We start from the raw sequence: 19979 nt of genomic DNA on the forward strand, positions 1-19979 counted from the left end.
AAAGCTTTCTTCTTTACATTCAGCTTCCTCTTCACCGTGCACAAGTCCTTCAAAAACTTTGCATATGAAGGCACTTGTTGTATGGCATCCAAGAGTGGAATATTGATCTTCACTTGCTTGAAAGTCTCTTGAATCTCTGTATGATACTTGTTCTTTTGGCCAGCTGCCAATCTCTGAGGATAGGGAACCACAGGTTGGTATCCCTTACTAGTTTCAGCATCTGCACTCACAGGCTTTTTCAGTTCTGGTCTCACTGCCTCTGGTTCTTTTTCAACTTCATTCGTCTCTGCTGCATCTTTAGGCATTGGAGCAACTACCTCTGTGTCTATGGTCATCTCAGGTCGGGGAACTTCCTTCCCACTTCTCAAGGTAAGAACAGCTTTTGCTGTCTTAATAACGTCTCCTGAGACATTATGCACTTGATGTTGTTGTTGTTTGTATACTTGAGGATTAGGCTAAGGCTGTGCTGGAAATTTTCCTTTCTCTAGGGTGCTTAAGGTTGTGCTCATTTTATTAATAGTGCCACGCAACTCATTTATGGCCTGAGTGTTCTGATTATTTGTGGTGGCCTGAATCTGCATGAATTGCTGAAGTGTATTGGCCATCTGTGCCATACTGTCATCTAGAGTTTTCTTTGCAGATGATGAAGGCTGAGAACTTTGTGCAGCTACATGAGGCTGAAATCCAGGAGGAGCTACATAAGGATAGCTCTGAGGATTCTGATATGGCGGATACTGGTGCTGAGGAGCACCCTGATTAAATGGCTGCTGCTGAGGTGGTGGGGATCGACCAAGCTGATCATTTATCCATGAGAAATTTGGGTGATTCCTCCACCCCGGATTATATGTGTTGGAGAAAGGCTGATTTTGTGCTCTATTAACCCAGTTAGCTGATTGCATTGGCTCAGACCCACCTTCTTGAAATACTGGCATAATCGGGCAGTCTTGGGTCTTATGGTTTGAATCAGCACATATAGAACACGCCTCTACTACTTTCGCAGCCTTCATTTTTTCTATTTCCATGACCTCTAATCTTCTAGTTAATGCAGCTATTTGGGCTTGAATATCAGTATCTTCTTTAAGCTCATATCTGCCCCCTCCAGAAATAGCCCTCAGTGGCTGTGCTGCTAATGGAACTCGATTAGTACGAGTGTTTCACTGTTGTGCGCTCTCAGCAAGGTAGTAAAAAAATGATAATGTTTCATCAGGTTCCTTGCTGAAGAACTCCCCATTGCACATTGTCTGAACAAATTGCTTGCATTCCGGAGTGAGACCAGTGTAAAAATAGCTCACCAGCCTCCAAGATTCAAAACCATGATGTGGACAAATGTTCATCAAATCCTTAAACTTTTCCCAACTGATCTGAAAGGTCTCATCAGGTCTCTGATTGAACTGGCTGATTTGCTCTTGCAAAAACTGAGTTCTCTGAAAAGAAAAAAATTTCTGTAAGAATTCACGCTGCATGTCAGACCAACTAGAAATGGAATTAGGTCTCAAAGAGTTAAACCAAATCTTCGCTTTATCCTTTAAAGAGAAAGGAAATAAACGAAGTCTAATGAATTCATCAGTAACAGCCCTAGTGATAAAAGTAGCACAAGCCAACTCAAAATCTGTCAAGTGTTGGTAAGGACTCTCAGAATCCATCACGTGGAACTGAGGTATCACTGATATCATGCCATGCTTGATAGAGAAATTAGGTGCATTTTCTGGTAAAACAATGCATGAAGGTGTAGTGGTACGAGTGAGTTGCAAATAGTCCTTAAGAGTGCGTGGTGTAGGTGCAGCCATGTTTTCTGATTCGATTTCAATTTCATCACCTGGCTCACTCGAAGAAAAGACAGACGAGCTATCTATCTCCAAGCTGTGTATACTACTCTCAACACTCGATGTGACTCTAAGCAACCTATTTGAAGTGTCTCTCACCCATGACATGAAACATTAATCTAATATGGTAGAAATGAGTGGTTGATGCAGATGAGATGAGTAACCAGAGACAATATGGTAGAGAAAAATAAAATAAAATAACAAGTTTAAATTTAAGTTAAACTACTTTCCCCAGCAACGGCGCCAAAAACTTGACTCACTCAAAAATGAGTAGCACTAATGCTATCCCAAGTGCAGGAGGATGTCGTGTAATAATTAGGAATAAATTCCTAGATCGTCTCCTCAAGGAAAGTTAATTAAAATTAAACTCGTTGAAAAATGTGAAAAACTTCACAAAGAGAAAACAAGAGGATGATATGTGCAATGGATGGAAGAGGTTACTAGTCATGGACTAGATTCATATTTTTAGATTTTTGATTGTCGGATTGGAATGTAAATGACTAACAGATTAAATTCAGAGATTAATAAAACTAAATTAAGAATTAAACTAGATTAGAAAGTAATTGACAAAACATGCATTGAAAATTGAAAAGCCTCAAAATCAATATTCTAGGGTTTATCATTGTATCTAAATCACAAATTCTCAAATTAAACCATAACAATTGTAATCACTATTAAAATGAAAGCTTAATGAAACAATAAAAATAAATAACATGAAATAAGTAAACAACAATTAAATTACCCAACTAAAACAAAAACAAAAGCTCTCTACCAAACCCTTCTTGCAATAAATTAAACTAGTACACTTAATTAAAAACTTCTAAAACAATTCCTTTATTTCATGAAACAAACTAGCATACTTGATTAAAAACTTCTAAAACAATTCTCTTGTTGCATGAAACCAACTAGCACACTTGAAAGAAATTAAGGTATTACAATTAATGAGATAAAATTCTAAAACAATTCTTAATACTTAATAAAAATTCTTAAAACAACAAAGCATTGTAGGCAAAAACAACAACTGCCGAATACCAATCTATATTAAGAAAGAAAAGTCAAAGAAAATGAAATGAAAATTCTGCTACTTAAACGGAAGAGAAAGAAGATAAACTCAAGGTTGCCCTACTGCTATATACGGAAAGAAAAACTCAAACGGGAAAACAAGTGCAACTTCAAGAACTCAGTTGCTCAACTGTAGCCGAATGAAAAACCAAAAAAAAACAATAATCTCTCTAGCTTCTAAACGGAAAGAAGTAAAAAAACTCTCCATGTGTTGCTGCCTCCAGCTAATTAAATACTCTATCCAGCTTAAACGAAAGAAAGAAAGAAATAAAATCTGCTGCTGCTGCTTTCCGTCCAGCTGTCTTCCATGATCCCATGTGTTCTCCTGCTGCCCCAGATGCTATTGACCTCCTGCTGCACGTCCAGCTACTCGGAAAAGAGAGAACAAATCTGCTGCTGCATGTGTGTTGCATGTGTGAGTTGGTTGCTGTGTGCTGTCTGAATGAGTGTTCTGCTTGTGTGAGCTGGTGTGGTTTATTGCATGTGAGCTGCTGTGGTCCATGTGATGCTATTGATCTCTTGCTGCAAGTCCAGCTACTCAGAAAAGAAGGAATAAATAACTCAGAAGCTTGCTACTGCTGCACGTCCAGCTACTTGGAAAAGAAGGAATAAATAACTCAGAAGCTTGCTACTGCTGCACGTCCAGCTACTTGGAAAAGAAGGAATAAATAACTCAGAAGCTTGTTGCTGCTACACGTTCAGGTTGCTATCCATGTGGTCCGAATGAGTTGCTGTCTGCATGTGTAAGTTGGTCCCATGCATGGTCCGAATGAGTGGTTGCTGCATGGTGTTCGTGTGGTTTGCATGTGCATTGTGTGAGTCACTTTTCTGCATGTGTGAGCTGGTGTGAGTGCAGTTCCGAGTGAGTGCTTTGTTGCTGTGTTTGTTCTGCTGCATGGTTGCTGTCCATGTGGTCCGAATGAGTGGTTGCTGCATGGTGTCCGTGTGGTCTGCATGTGCATTGTGTGAGTCACTTTTCTGCATTTGTAAGCTAGTGTGAGTGCAGTTCTGAGTGAGTGCTTTGCTGTTGTGTTTGTTCTGCTGCATGGTTGCATCACCCCACATCATTAATCAGCCTATGTATATTAGCTTGAATGCGGAGTATCTTTCTCAACACTCTTCCATCATGAAGTTTCATGGCATCGAGCTTTTCAATGGAAAAACCTAATCACCCAACGTCCCCAAACAGGTTTTCCAACTAGCCCTTGCCTTGATTTTCCTCAGCATAATCTCTCTTTGCTTGAACAGAAACACGCACTCATCATTTTCCTTTCCTACGTTAAATTTCCAAGGTTTGAGAAGCATAGGATTTCACAAGGAATGTGATATATTTATTGGAAAATGGGTTGGCAAGAAGTGCTTCTATCTTTTGAAGATGGAAAGATAGCTCAAGAAACCTTATGAACATGAAGAACAAGGAGAACAATGGTATAAACACAAATGATAATAGAAAGTAAGAAAAATTATGGACTAGAATGCACAGTAATCAATAGTTGGTAGAATTCAAGCAGAAATTCATGCTTTTAATCAATTAAAATCACAATTTTAATTTATTCACTTTAACCATTTTTCCATTTAAAACCAATAATAATGTCATGATGAATTTAAAATACATTGGTTTTAAATAGCTAAAATATGCAATATTTCAGTTCAATCATGCATGCTCCCACATTCGTTAAGAGTAGAACTACTTATCCTTCTAGAAGGGGTAAGAATTACATGAATGGCCCTAGGAATGTCTCAACCTTCTTGAGACAAACAATTCACAAATCAAGCCCTGTGTGTCATCATTGTAGTAAAATTGGTCACATCCAACCAAACTATTTTGAGCTTTGGAGGCACACCAAGAGAATTGAAAAGCCCTACTCAAGAAAATGGGTACCAAGGTGGATCATCCAAAAGGGAAAGACGGAAGCCACACATGGCTTTGGTGCTGTAGATTGACAGGTATGCATTACATGCATTTTTGTTTTATTTTGTTGTTAATTTTTTGTTGTTGTCTGGTTTCTTTGTCGTTGTTTGCTGCTCGTACATGCACTCCATGATTACACTATATAATAGTGGGGTTGTTAATTCTAAAATCTAGGTGCATGTGTCTTTTAAGATTTGTATCATATACCTATGTTTTACAAAGGTTTGAAACATGAGTATCTGTTGTAATCTGTGACTGGCATCACACACTTCACTCCAAACTCGGTCAATTGACATTTCACCACTTGTGAGTTCATTGGGGAGGCAATCAAAGGTGGTAGGAAGCTCTACCTATATACAGAATTGACCACGGGTTAGATGACTTCATCATAGTTCGCTTGTGCAAAAATATGATATCTCAAAAGGAAAAGAAAAAGTGATGTTGTTATAAAAAAAATAAAAAAAATGGTGAAAAACAGAATAAGTTTTCTATTTTATTGAACATACTGAAACAAGTATTTAAACAGAAAGATTCAGGTCCTAGCAGCATTGGGTTTGACTTTCTGTCTCTTGAAAGAGTTTCCCAAGCACTTATGGTTAAATATTCAGTCCAACCCTGCTCACGCTTTACGGTTGAAATTTCTTGATTAAGCAATGACCGCTTTAAACAAGCACGTCTACATTACTTATGATATTTTGTTTTTACTTGCATGTTTTATGAGAATATGATGCTCCTCTACATTTGATATGTACTCTTGATGTGAAAATTGACATTTCCAGTATTTTTTCAAGTCATGTGAGTGGTGTGTGTTTCAAAACTGGGCAAAATATGCATTTCTGGTGGTCTCGTGCGACCCTCGCTTGATACCGCTCGACAGCCACTCGAGGGTTTTAAGTTTGCTCGAGCGAATGCCTATTATAAAAACCCAGCACCGCTCGAGCCGCTCGAGCACCATTCCTCTGTTTTGCTTTCTCCCATGCGTTGCTTCTTCCTTTCTCTAAATCAATTGGTTTCAACTTGTTTTTTTTTTTCTTCCGAAATCACCTCCAAATCAAGGTAAAGCCCATTCTCTTTTGTTTTTTTCATGATTTGATGCTTTTATTTTGGGGATATTTCCGTGTGTTGTGCATATGGGTTTCGGTTTGGGGTCTTTGAATATTTTTCTTGAAATTGTTCCATTTATTTGGTTTATTGAAACTCCTTTGGAGTGTTGGCTACTTGTTTGGTTGTATTTAGGAGGTTTTTGAAACTCCCATGGGTTTTTGCCAAGAGTTTCTCACTTGGATGCACTCCAAGTGTTTGGTAAAATGCCTCAATGATGTTTGTTTTCTCTTTTTCATCATGCATTGGCATAGCATTGTTCCCATACCTATTTCATGTCTATCATAGGTTTGGAACATCGTTTGACTAAGATTGCATTGGGTTTGAAGGTATTTTATTTTAGAAGAGGCATGGGTCATGCATATGGGTTTGCATTGGCTTGCAAATGGATTTGCATTGTTGTGTCAGCATGGTTGGCATGCATTCATCAGGTCTTCACATTGCCTTAGCCTTGTCTAACGTCGTTGACTCTGTCTACAACCAAAACCATGTCTCGACGTGTTCGTCCTCACCACAACCCCTTGCACCTGCTCAAGCCCACTTCCGTAATGCACGAGCCCAGGAATTGTATTATCAGAACTTCTCTCATCGTACTCCCATAGTTGAGCGTGAAGTGTCTCTAGGTGAACTTACTGAGACTATCATTGCTCGCATTTTTTAGTCTCGCCAGTGGCAGGCATTGACCACTGGTCATCCCACTCCTTCTGTGGAGTTGGTTAGGGAGTTTTACTCCAACATTCATGACGTGTCTGTTGATGACTCGTTTGAGGTCAGTCTCTGAAACGTTGTTTTCCGAGTAACTCTGGGGATGATAGCGGATCTGCTAAATGCCCCTCGTGTATCCTATCCTGTGTTTCCCTATACATGGACATCTCCTCCTAGTCCAAAATTTATTGCTGGATGTCTTTGTAGTCGGCCTAGTAATTGGGAAGGGACGACCCCTATTTCGACTTCTCGTTTTACACCTAATCACCTCATTCTCAGTAGGATTGTTCTCACTAATTTAGATCATACTGGTCATAATAGTGATATGGGTCTTGACAGTGCCACTCTGCTTTATGCCTTGATCAATGGTATTTACATTGATCTAGGAAGTTTGCTATGTCGGGTTATTCTTGAGGCATATCGGTCCTCCAAAACACGGACTGGTTTGCCCTTACCGTGTCTAATCACCCAATTGGCCCTTTCCTAGTCAGTCATTTTACTTCCTCAGGAGCCTAAAATTGCACTTAAGGCTCCTATTGGTCGTAGGATGGTCCAGCTTAGTCGTGCTCACAAAACCCCGCACCCTCTCCTTGTTGAGCACCCTCCCGCTCCCTCCTCTCAGCCTTCGAGCTCTCGGCCATCCAGTTCTCAGCCGTCTACCTCGGCCCCCGGTTCATCTGAGCCCAGTCTTTAGCAGGTTCTTGAGTATCTAGCCCGCCTTGACACCCAGTTCGATACTATAGATGTTACGGCTCACAGCCTCAATGTTAAAGTTGATAATATGCAACAGCTTGTAACCCAACACTTCAACGACATCGAAGGACAGCTTAATGAGAATGATGAGGATGCCAATGGTGATGATTGAGACCCTTGGCCTCTTGTGACAAAAAGGGGGAGTAGTACAGTATTAACTTAGAGGGAGTGTGGAGTGTTACTTGTACTAACTCAGGGAGAGTGTGAGTTGTTTTAGTAACACAGTGTTAATGGCACATTCTTTTGGGGGAATAACAGCTTTTGGTTGTGTTGTTTGACTAATGATTCTTGAACTCATTTTCTGATTTGTTGCTTAATGAAATATTTCTTTTCTAAAACCTGTACTTGACATGACTATTCATGAATTATGATTTGTAAATTGTAAACACATTTTTGTGCATATGTGTATGGGTATGTTTAACCGTTTGCTAAGTGTGTACAGAAATATTTCAACATGTTCAAGAATATGGATCTAGTGATGGGTGTGCTAGGATTAAGTCATATGTATAGATTAGAGGTTTTGTCACATAAATGCCAAAGGGAGAGATTGTTGAGGGAAAAATGAGCGTATTGGCATATTCTTGTGAAAAACTGTGTAAAATAGTGTTGTAACAAGTGTTGTTGCGAAAAAGCTTGAAGTGTGCCTGTTATTGGTCAAAATAGATGACTTCGCTCGACCCACGCTCAACAGGGCGCTCAAGCGAATTCAGGCAGATTGCACTGCTCAACCCTCGCTCAACATGAAGCTCGAGCAAACTCAAGCAGATTGCACCGCTTGACCATCGCTCGACACTGAGCTCGAGCGAACTCAGGCAGAGTGTGCCTCTCGACACTCGCTCGACACTGAGCTCGAGCGAACTCAGGGAGATTGTGCTGCTCGACCAGCGCTCGATACTTCGCTCGAACCAATGTTCCAGATCACTTACAATTTAGGGTTTTGAAGCGCCTCATTTGATTGGAACTATAAATAGAACAGCTTAACTTCTGTTCTAAGGGTGGAGAATCAGAGCAAAAACCCTAAGGGCCTCCAAGAACTTCTTAGAGCAATCTCTCCTCCATTTGGTTGATTCTCTCTTGGCGAAACACTTCTCCACCACAACATATCCAAAATCAACTCTTACATAAGTCCATTGAAGTGGACATATTTGTTGGCTAGAAGAGTCTGGAGCTGCCGTTGATGCAGAGATCGATAAGTTCTCGTGGGAAGCTATAGAAAGGTCGGAGTTCCGACACTACATGCGTGTACAAATCGAGTGGGTCGCTCGTGGTGTTGCAATCCAAGTTTAGCTACTACAAAGGTTTTGTGAGTGTCTCTAAATTGGTTGTAACGAACTAAAATTTTTATAGTAGATTTGAGGTGGTGTCTTACACCCAGAGTGGTTTTAGATTTTGAATATGTTCTTCAAATGAGTTTCTACTCCGTGATCAAAATCATATGTTAATTATTTATGTTATTTGATTTATTTACTAACTGCTTGTTTGACTAATTTTCAAAAGGCCATAAAAATTGGATTACATCTATTCACCCCCCTTCTAGGTGTAGTGTCGTGTAGAACCACTATTTTTTCACACAGTTCTTAAGCACCTAGAAGAAGATGAACCAAGTCAAGAATGCAAAGACGGCAACATATCTTCCCTGCCAAACGATATAGGCCATCAAGATAAAGGCTATCTCAACGAGAACAATGGATTTTGGATTCCAGATTGGGCCATGTCAGGAGTTATAGCATCACAAAAATACTTTCAAGCTTGTGACACTGATATCCTATTAGTGGACCCTCTCAAAGTTGGTACTACTTGGTCAAAGGCAATCTTGTTGGCCTTAATGAACCGGATGCACTACCCAGACCTTCAAGAACATCTTCTGCTCACAAACATCCCTCATGATCTTGTGCCCTTATCAGGAGGAGATATCTACACTAAAAAAAGGGTTCTAGATCTCAATCCTGCCTTTCCAAGACTCCTCTAAACTCATTTACCTTATGCTTTGTTACCAATATCTGTGAAGGATTCGACATGTAAGATTGTGTATGTATATAGAAACCCTAAAGATACTTTTGTATCACTTTGGCACTTCCAGAATAGATTGTATCCAACCACTGCCTTGTTTGAAGAAGCTTTTGACAAGTTTTGTAGGGGAATGAGTCCATTTGGCCCTTATTGGGATCATGTTTTGAGTTGTTGGAAGGAAAGCATACAAAATCCAAGCCGAAAGATGCTTGTCTTGAAGTATGAAAACATGACAGAGTAACCCACCACCTATTTGAAAAGCATACCTGAGTTCTTAGATTGTCCATTTTCTCCGTAAGAAGAGGCAAAAGGTACAATTAATGATATTTCAAGGCTGTGTAGTTTTGATAACTTAAGCAACTTGGATGTGAATAAAAGTGGAAGGTGGCGTCTCCCAGATCATAAAATGACACTTTTTAGTCAAGGCGTTGACAATGTTGCATTTTTTCGCCAAGGTAATACTGGAGATTGGGTGAATTACTTAACACCTGAAATGACAGAAAAATTAAACCATATTATTGAAGAAAAATTTCATGGTACTGAATTGAAATTTTAAGTCTTTAAGTTACATCATCGTCATAGTCAATTCCTAGTATGTGCTGAACTCGTTGTTGATACTTTTTTAATTAGTTGACATCTCGTCAACAAAAATAATTAAATGTGTTGTATTGCTGTCAACGCTAGCTTGTGTTGACGGTTGGTTATAAAATGAGTTTGTTGTAACACTTCTGTTAACCTTTGTTTAAGAATTAAAATAAATTTGTAGTAATATCAAGTGTTCCTTCAAATCACAAGAAAAGAAAACCAGCAAAAGAGTAGAGAAAGATGTAATGAATTATCAATGAGGTTTTATTTTAATTTATTTCTTTCAAGCTTTCTTTTCTATCTAGACCCTTTTTCGAAAAAGGAAAGAAGTTTACTAAGGTATACATGCAACAAACCAAAGAGATGTAGGAGCTATAGAGGTTTCTTTGAATTGAGCAACTTAGAAGTAAATAAAAGTGGAGTATAAAATAACAACGAGCGAGACCTTTTTCGCTGAGGTGGTGTTGGAGACTGAATAAATTACTTCAACCTCAAACGGTAGAGAAAATAGATCACATTTCTAAAGACAGGTTTCATGGTATAGGGTTAACATTTTAGGATTTCAAGTTGCATCACCATAGTCCATGCATACATACATACAGCATTGGACCATTTTGATCCGTTCATAAACAATAACACGAGTACTTGAAGGTATATACATGAAGACCGACTACATGCAACTTGAATGAAAGTTTTGTTTTAGATCTGCTTAATTTTTATATGAGAAATACTCTAATCATAAAGTGATTATATAAAATAAATATCATAAACTAATTTAGATTGTTGTGGTTTGTCAAGTTATAAAATTATTTTTATTGTAAAATAAATATGCCGAATTACATGAAGCCATGTTAGCTTATGTTATTACTTTTGTATAATTAACCCTTTTGTAGCTACCGCACTCCTCTTTTTGAATCTTGTTAGTTAGTAGTGGGCAACCCAGTGGTAAGGGTGTACTATTAGCACAAAATTATTATTATTATTATTTTGTTTTAATTTTTTTTAACATCCTTAATTATTAAAAAAATACATAATTTTACTAATAATCACTTCTTTTATCATTAAATAAAAAATAAATTAAAAAAATAAAATGCATAAACTATAAAATTGAATGGAAAAAGTCATGGTTTGATTTAGCGTTTTCCTTTCAATAACCTGGTCACCTAATTCTCATCCATTTCTCTAATATTCTTCTCCTTCGATCAGCTTGCATGCGAAAGGAAGCTAGATCTCATGAATTACGTCTTGTAAACGTATTACATACTTACACACTGATCTATTTCTGATCTCCAAAATTTAAGTTCTGTAGAGTAGATTTGTATTAAATATGTGAACTCATATATTTTATTTTTTAATTTTTTAATATTTTAAAGAAATGATTATTAATAAAATTTTAATTTTTTAATACTTAAAAGTATTTTAAAAAGATTATTTACACTGTATGGATATTTGGAGTAGACATTAGCGCACACCTAGCTAGCTCATTTATAGCTGGTTTGATTATATAAAATTAAATTATTCTATATCATTTTATCTTATATAATTAAATTTTTAATATTAATTTTATTTTAAAATTTTAAAATATTGAATTATTTATTATATTTTAATAATAAATAAAAATAATAATTAATTTATAACAAAATATTTCATTTATATCACGTTAAATGTGCAACTAAAGGAGGCCAGATATTTTGCTCATCTCTGTGCCTTGCGGAGCACTCGCTCTGTTTAAATCGTTGGCAATGGTTGTTTGCGGCAATTTGTGATATTTTTTGCGACAAATTCTAATGTTGAAAAAGACCTTTTTTCTTTTAAAATACTCTATGTACCAGAGTTCAAATAAAACATCTGTTCCATCAAAAAAAAAAAAACATCTGTTCATCCCCGTTTTCAAAGTATTTATCCTGATATCACCATTTAAAGCATGCCTCAATATGATTTATAATTTTTAAAAGAAAAAAAGTCTGGTCAGAAAATTATATGAAGTAGTGTTATACGTTCGAGAGATTCTCCTATTTAATCTTTTTATTTTTATTTTTTTACATTTTTTTTTATATTTTTAAATATTTTTTTTAAAATTTACAATATTATTAAAAAATAATTTCTTAATCCTTAAATAAATAAATAATAATAATAATTGAGATTCATTGCCGATAACATTCATTTGACATATAACATTATCTTTAAACTAGAGCTATACCCACCGAGGGTGTAAGTCCGAATATGGGTTCCCATAAAATTATTTGGTATTTTTTAATTTTAAATTTTTTTCACTTATTTTTTTATATTCTTGCACATATAAAAAAAAAATTTACAATATTATTTAAAAATATGTTTATCTAAATAATATATATATATATATATATATATATCGAGATGTATTTGTCATGATCAGTAGCACTATTGTTATTCTTAAATGAAAATCTTATCACATAGAGTATTTGTCATTGTCTGTCACTCTGTGTCATCCACCACCGGTCCAAATTTTAATATCATAAGCTAACTAAACCAACCTTTCGGGATCAACACTAATGCGCGGTAGGCAGGGCATTTATTGGTTCCAAAATAATCTGGCTGTCTGGCCTACCCAAAGATGAATGAATGTCGGTTGAAGTATTCATCAACAAAAAAATAAATAAAAAAAAAATGTCGGTTGAAGTAGGTAGGGCATAGAGGTAAGCAAAATATCTAAGAGAAAAATGATCTACACTATATTTTTTATCATATTTAATATAATTATTTTTTAAACGAGAAGTACTTTTATAAAATAAATTACAAAAATAATATCAATTTACAAAAATATCATCGCCTTAAAACGTAGTTATAAAATATGTTGAAAAATATATTGTGTGGATGTCATGCTCTATTTAAAAACCCATTACTTCAATCATTTTCTAAGCATATAGTTTTTAAAATGATAAATGATATTGGTAAGGTTAGAATGTCCAAGTTCTGCCGTACTTCTGTTTTAAAAAATTAGTTATTAAATCTTAAATTCATATAAAAATTAATTTTTTTTATAATAAATTCTATTTTTTTTTTAAATTATTGTAGTTAACATTATTACTCATACAAAATAGTTGACTGTCTGGCCTATCCAGAGATGAATGAACGTCGGTTGAAGTAGATCATGGGGTACAGAGTTAAGAAAAATATCCAAAGCTGGTTGAGCGTTGGTTCAATCATTTTCCAAGCATACATGTATGTATCTTCCGCATATGGTTTAGCTCTCTTCTTCTTCTTCTTTTTATTTTTCTAAGCATGTATGTATGTATCTTCCGCATATGGTTTAGCTCTCTTCTTTTCCCTTCCGCATGGATGAATTATATTGAGTGTCTAATGGATTTATTATATATCCTATTGCATTTCTAAACCGATTGATAAATAGAATTTGGGGTTGTAAATTGGTCTAGTCCGGAAAAATGATGGAATCGGTCCATCACCCTCCCGGGACCGGACTAGACCGAACATCCATAGAGACTAGTCCAACCTAATTATTTTTTATTTTTTTCTTCTTTTTTTAGATAAATTATTAATTTTTTTAAAATTACTAAATTAAAATTAAGCAAATTATTAATGTGAATTATGTAACTAACTCATTAAAAAAAATTATACTATAATTATATTTATGATGTTGATAGTTACTACTTACTGACTTAGACTTTATTTTTTAGTACGCATAATTATTAATAATGTCATAAATTTTATATATGGTTAATAAATATCAAATAATTTCATTGTACATAGATTATTCATACTTGCTCACAACTTAGGTATTTGAAAAAATTACTTAATTATTTTAATTAAGTATAAATAATAGAGTATGTATGGATGTATGATGCATTAACTGTTTATATATAATGATATAAATCATCACATGATTTAAGATTTATTATTAATTGATAGCATATATTATTTTCTATTTTATATGGTCTATGATAATAAATTAGATGAAATTCATATCAACTTATATAATTACTATATAAAAATAATATATTAAATTATTAAAAATATTAAAATATATATATATAGGGTTCGGTCCATTCGGTCTGGTCCTGTCCAAAATTTGTAGACCCTGAAACCATACCAAATGTCATTAGTTCACACATTTTGGGATCAAGATTGACCGGTCACAACTTCAATCCGATCAGGTTAGTTTCTCCAATCTAGACCGATTGGATTACAGCCCTAAATGGAATTATGATTTTCCCATCTCATTGCAAAAACAAGTAAAATGAATTTGCTTTTCTATTTACATTATTGTAATTAATTATAATGTGATATACATTCGTGGAATATATAAAAATAGACCAATGTGTGTGTTCACCAAATCATCACGTCATTGATCATGAGATCGAGCTTCTTTTCATAATAAAGCTGATCGAAGGAGAATAATATTAATTGGAGAAATAGATGATCAGATTATAGTCTTAATGAGTTAGGATTTAGTTTTAACAGGTTTGGGTCAAAATAGGTTGATCCGTTAAGATACGATTACTTAATGGGTTGATAATAGGTCAACCTGTCTTAACTTGTTATAACCCGTTATGACACGTTAAGAAAGTTAAAGTTACAATTATACCTTTATACCTTAAAGTAAAATTGTTAAAATTTCAATTTTAATATTTTTATTATTTAGATTATAATTTTGAACTTGTAGTTAGTTTTCTAATTTTTATAAATATTGTAATTTTAAAATTTATATAAAATTATGCTAAATTCAATTAAGTTAAACGGGTTAATTTCGTCAATTCAACCTATTTACATAAACAGTTTGAAACGAGTCGAATTGTGTCATGTTAACTTATTTCGTAATATTTACTAATGGGTCAAAACGGGTTGACACGATACAACTTGTTATGTTAATAAATCGTGTTAGGATTTAAAATTTTGACACGATAAGTTTAACGGGTCAGATTATGATTGAGTTATATAATATAATATATATATATATTTTGACACGACACATATACGATCCGTTAATATGATTTGATACCCTTAATCGATATCACAAAAATTTTGATTTAAAAACGGTGCTACAGGTATCGTTGGTTGCTCCCGCTCCCGCTGGGAGCCACCATTAGGCAAAATCTCTTTTTGATTTTTTTTAAAATTTTTTTTTTTAATATTTTTAAATATTTTAAAAAAATATAAAAAAATTATAATAATATTAAAAAAAATTTCTTAATCACTAAAAAAAAAAAAATTAAAAAAAAAAAATAAGGCCAGCGGTGGCTCTATCATTTTCCTTGATTTAATTGGATCGAGTTGGATGGATCCCTATAGCACCGCTAGAGCATATTGTTTAATGGGAAAAATTGTACCGACAGTCGACATTTATATTCGATCTTATTTATTAAAATAAGTAAAGCTAACTGGGCAGATTTCAAGGGCAATGAATCTGACATCTCTCTCTCTCTCATACTCTCTCTCTCATACGGAGTGATAACGTACCATATGTGTCCACGTCTAATCAATATCTAATAAAACCACATTATACGATTCTTGGAATATTTGTTTTACCTTTCAAAAATTGATAGAGTCACAATTCTTTTACTATTTATTTATTATTATTTAATTTTTTTAATTTTTTTACTTAATAATTAAAGAAATAATTATTAATAAAATTATATATTTTCTTAATTTTTTAATGATTAAAAATGTTAAAAAAATACTTAAAAGACAATGATAAAAAAAATTAATTTTTTTATAAATAATAAATAAATAATAATAAAGTAATAAGTCCGTTGGTGTGACATGCATATAATTGGTTTGATAATTATTGACTATAAAATATTTATTTGCTATCATTGTGTTGTTGCATGCATGGATGTTTGTGCTGGTACAGTATTGTTTGTGGTGGAGGCACATGCATAAAATTCATGGAAGGCATGTTTTGCATATTCATTGTGGCAGAAATAATTTTTGAGATTTCCATCCTTTTGTTGTTTAATGTCATGAGAGCAAGAGCTTGAACCTATTTGAGTCGATCCACATTATAAAATAAAATTAAAAAAAAGAGTATTATAAAATCATTAATAAATCTTCTATTTGCACAAGATATACCACTTTATTATTAAATTATAACATCTGTCGAGCTCTTACATCACTCTACTTTGTTATATTTTTGTTAGGGTGTATATAAGATTAGAATCGATCTTTATTCAAATTTCAGGCTTATAATTCACTTGAGATGTATATAAACATATAAATAAACCCTATACATTTATTGAATATTTAACTTTATTACATAAAACTCACTCAAATAACTAGAAATATTATAAAATCTGCAAATCAAGGATTTATTTCTTTTCTACTAAGAAATATATACTAGAGTTTGCCTCATTTGATTATAAAAATTAGATGAGATGAAAAATTTATTAATAATAAAAAAATTATTTATAAATATTAATGAAATAGTTTAAATTAAAATATTGATAAGATTTTGAAAAATGAGTTATGAAAAGAAGCATAAGTTAATAATAATATATATTCATAATATCAATTTTTCAAGCATATAAATCTCCAAAACATCATCAAGTACTTCAACAGCATCTTGCAGGTTCTTGGACCGATGCATTTTCGCTTTAATTATGATCATGCTTTGCTGTTTAGTATCATGCAGATTGCTGGACCCATGCATGTTCTCTTTAATTATGATCGTTCTTGCAGGTGCTCCAGGAAAGGACAAGAAGGTTGTCAAAGGGTAGACAGTTTTAGTAGGAAGAGAAACGGGTAGTTGTATTGGGATCTTGACTCGTGTTGTGGTTATAAAACTTAAAATAACGTCTATTTACATATACAAGGTGTTAGTATTGTGTTTCGTATGCCTAAACAAAGTCTTAATAATTTGAATTGAAATTTTTACATGCAAACACATGGGAGAAAGTGGGCTTGGAGTGGCTTAGTGAACTTCTAATGCCTAAGTTAGTTTCTTGTATGTATAGTAATGGTTGGAGAATAGCAAAATTTATAAAGAAATTTTCGTGCTTAATTGGGAGCCAACTTTTATACAAAATTTATGAGGACATTTTGTACCCTATAACAAGGTGTTCATGTCATTCTCTGCAATAATTTTCAATTGAGCCTTTAATGCAATTTGGGACTCGGGTGACACCATTAATACGGCATGACTCTTTGGGTAGCGCCTTGATTGTAGATGATCAAGACCATCACTTCCCATGAATGAAGGGTTGTTTCATGTTTGTCCTTCCTATTCACTTGTTGGCCTAGATTCTTAAATGTTGTGAGTTATTGGGGATGTAAGGTTGGCGTGTCTTCTCTGTTTCATCTTATAAGTTATATGTCTATTGAGTAAATCTATTTTTCTTTTATTTTTTTTTCATTCTATTATCATTTTATGACGGAACATTAAATGATAGATTTACAAATAATATATATATATATATATATATATATATGAATTATAGCATCAAATTAATTGGGATATTTTATCTTCTTGGGATGGTCTTGCCTATTCAATATATATATATATATATAAATGATATCCACACACTCCAGTAGTAAACCTGTTTAATTAAATATAGAGTTTTTTTTTTTTTTTTTTTGTCAAAAAATGGTCTGATACTTAAAAAAGAAAGAGTGAAAAAAAAAAAAAAAAAAAAAAAAAAAGAGAGTAGAAGAAACTTGAATAGAAGCTGACAAACAAATTAAATGAAGACCTCATGATCGGTACAACAGAGATTGATCATGTAGGATTGTAATTATCCGTACGTGTTTCAATACTAATTAAAATAAAACATCATCGCTAATTCATTATATTTTTTTGTGCATTCTGCAGGTTTTCTTGAAAATGTTAACGCTTTTGCTCATTGCAAGCTATACAAGAACAGGTAGCATATAAATTTGTGCATTTTCGTAGATTTTCTTGAAAAGGTCGAAATTGACTTTTTTGTCAAGAATATTTGTCGCCACATGTTTTTACTAAGAGTATTGTTATACAGTAATTTCACACTCAACATATCAGCATAAAATAATAAAAGATAAAATAATAAATTTATATTTTTTAATAATATAAAAAAGTATAAAATTGCTGTGTAGATTTTTTATTTTGTTAAAAATTGACTTTTAGTACCGGTTGCAGCATTTTTTTTTTTTTTCCCGAAACATTAAGTTACGAGCCGTTAAAAAATAAAAAAATAAAAAAATAAAAAGTGGCCGCAGAAGGCCAATATGGCGAAACCCATTATCAAGATCCACTAACGGGACACCCTGCATTTCTCCTTTTCTGACCGGACTTTCTTTCCTTTTAAAAATGCAAACCAATCCCAAGCATACATATGAATGTATGTATAATGTATCTTCCACAAATGGTTTAACACTTTTTGTGATTTGAACGAACAGTTGATATATATGATAAAAATCTTTTGATATATTAAAAATATTAAAGAGCTCTTATGTACTGAAGATAAGATCATCGTTCTGGACTAATTCCCATTTCCTTTGATCAATGGACAATAAATTATAAATTAGTACAACTTTATTTTAATTTCCAAACAAATCTCAACATATATTATCCTTAAGACAATATTTATACAGCCAAGCCATTTTATAACCAACCGTCAACACATTTAATACAACGAACTTAATTACTTTCCGACCAAATGTCTAGCTACTAATTAAAAAATATCAACAACAGTACAGTACATATTAGGAATTGACTCCAACAATGATGTAACTTAAAAGACTTAAAATTTAAATCCAGTCCCATAAGTTTTTTCTTCAATAATATGGTCCAATCTCTTTGTCATATGAGGTGTGAAGTAATTCACCCAATCTCCAGTATTGCCTTGGCGGAAAAATGATGCATGGTCTATGCCTTGGCGAAATAATGTTGTTTCATGATTTGGGATACGAAACCTTCCATTTTTATTCACTTCCAAGTTGCTCAAGTTATCAAAACTACACAATCTTAAAATATCATTCACAGTACCTTTTGCCTCTTCTTCTAGAGAGAATGGACAATCCAAGAACTCAGCTAGTCTTCTCAAATGGGTGGTTGGTTGCTCTTTCATTTCTTCATACTTCAAGAAAATCATCTTTCGAGCTGGTTTGTCGATGCTTTCCTTCCAACAACTCAAAACATGATCCCAATAAGGGCCAAATGGACTCATTCCCCTACAAAACTTGTCAAAAGCTTCTTCAAGCGAGACGGTGGTTGAATGCACCCTATTCATGAAGTGCCAAAGTGACACAAAAGTATCTTTAGGGTTTCTATATACATACACAATCTTACATGTTGAGTTTTTCACAGATGTTGGTAACAAAGTATAAGGCATATGAGTTGAAAGGAGTCTTGGAGAGGCATGACTGAGATCTTTAACCTTTTTTTTATTGTACATATCTGCTTCCAATATCGGAACAAGAGCATGAGGGAGGTTTGTGAGTAGAGGATGTTCTTGAAGGTTTGGGTGGTGCATCCGATTCACTAAGGCGAATAAGATGGCCTTTAACCAGGTAGTACCAACTTTGGGAGGTGTCACCAATAAGATATCAGTGTCACGAGCTTGAAATTGTTTTTGTGATGCCATAACTCCTTCCAATGACCAAGTTGGGATCCAAAATCCATGGTACTCACTTAGTTGGCCTTTCTCTATGTCGACGTCTTTGCATTCTTGACTTGGTTCATCTTCTTCCAGGTGCTCAAGATCAGTAGTAGAAGAAGGTGATTGAAGTGTAGACATAATTTTAAGAGAAATGATAATACTATAGGGTCTCGCTTTGTTTATTGTTATATATATAGAGAAAATGAACAACCCAGACATGCCAAAATTACCAAAAATAGAAATAAAAAAGGCAACGTGGCATTATATTTATCAGGGGCAATGGAGACTCTTTCTTGTTATTTTTCTAATTTTGTTGCTATGATATATTTGGATGAAGAAAATGATCGGGATTTTGATATTTGCTCTCTGGATGATGTTTAAAGTCTCTTTTTCAATACCTTGTTTATTTGGAGCTATAACTCTAGACTTCAATCTATCTCTTGCTCCTAGCTTTTCTTGTAT

At 33.9% G+C, this 19979-nt stretch overlaps 1 protein-coding gene across 1 annotated transcript; it reads right to left on the reverse strand.

Moving 5' to 3' along the window:
• Positions 1-18484: 18484 nt before the first annotated feature.
• On the reverse strand, positions 18485-19684 carry LOC122310964 (cytosolic sulfotransferase 5-like). The gene has a single exon (XM_043125267.1). It carries the CDS (start codon positions 19653-19655, stop codon positions 18660-18662), a length of 996 nt encoding a protein of 331 aa, XP_042981201.1. The 5' UTR covers positions 19656-19684; the 3' UTR covers positions 18485-18659.
• Between the last annotated feature and the right edge of the window lie 295 nt (positions 19685-19979).

The sequence above is a fragment of the Carya illinoinensis genome, chromosome 5 (assembly GCF_018687715.1).
Source record: "Carya illinoinensis cultivar Pawnee chromosome 5, C.illinoinensisPawnee_v1, whole genome shotgun sequence".
Taxonomy (NCBI): domain Eukaryota; kingdom Viridiplantae; phylum Streptophyta; class Magnoliopsida; order Fagales; family Juglandaceae; genus Carya; species Carya illinoinensis.

Coding starts and splice junctions, on each gene's coding strand:
- LOC122310964 (XM_043125267.1), bottom strand. CDS start 19,655: ATGTCTACACTTCAATCACCTTCTTCTACTACTGATCTTGAGCACCTG.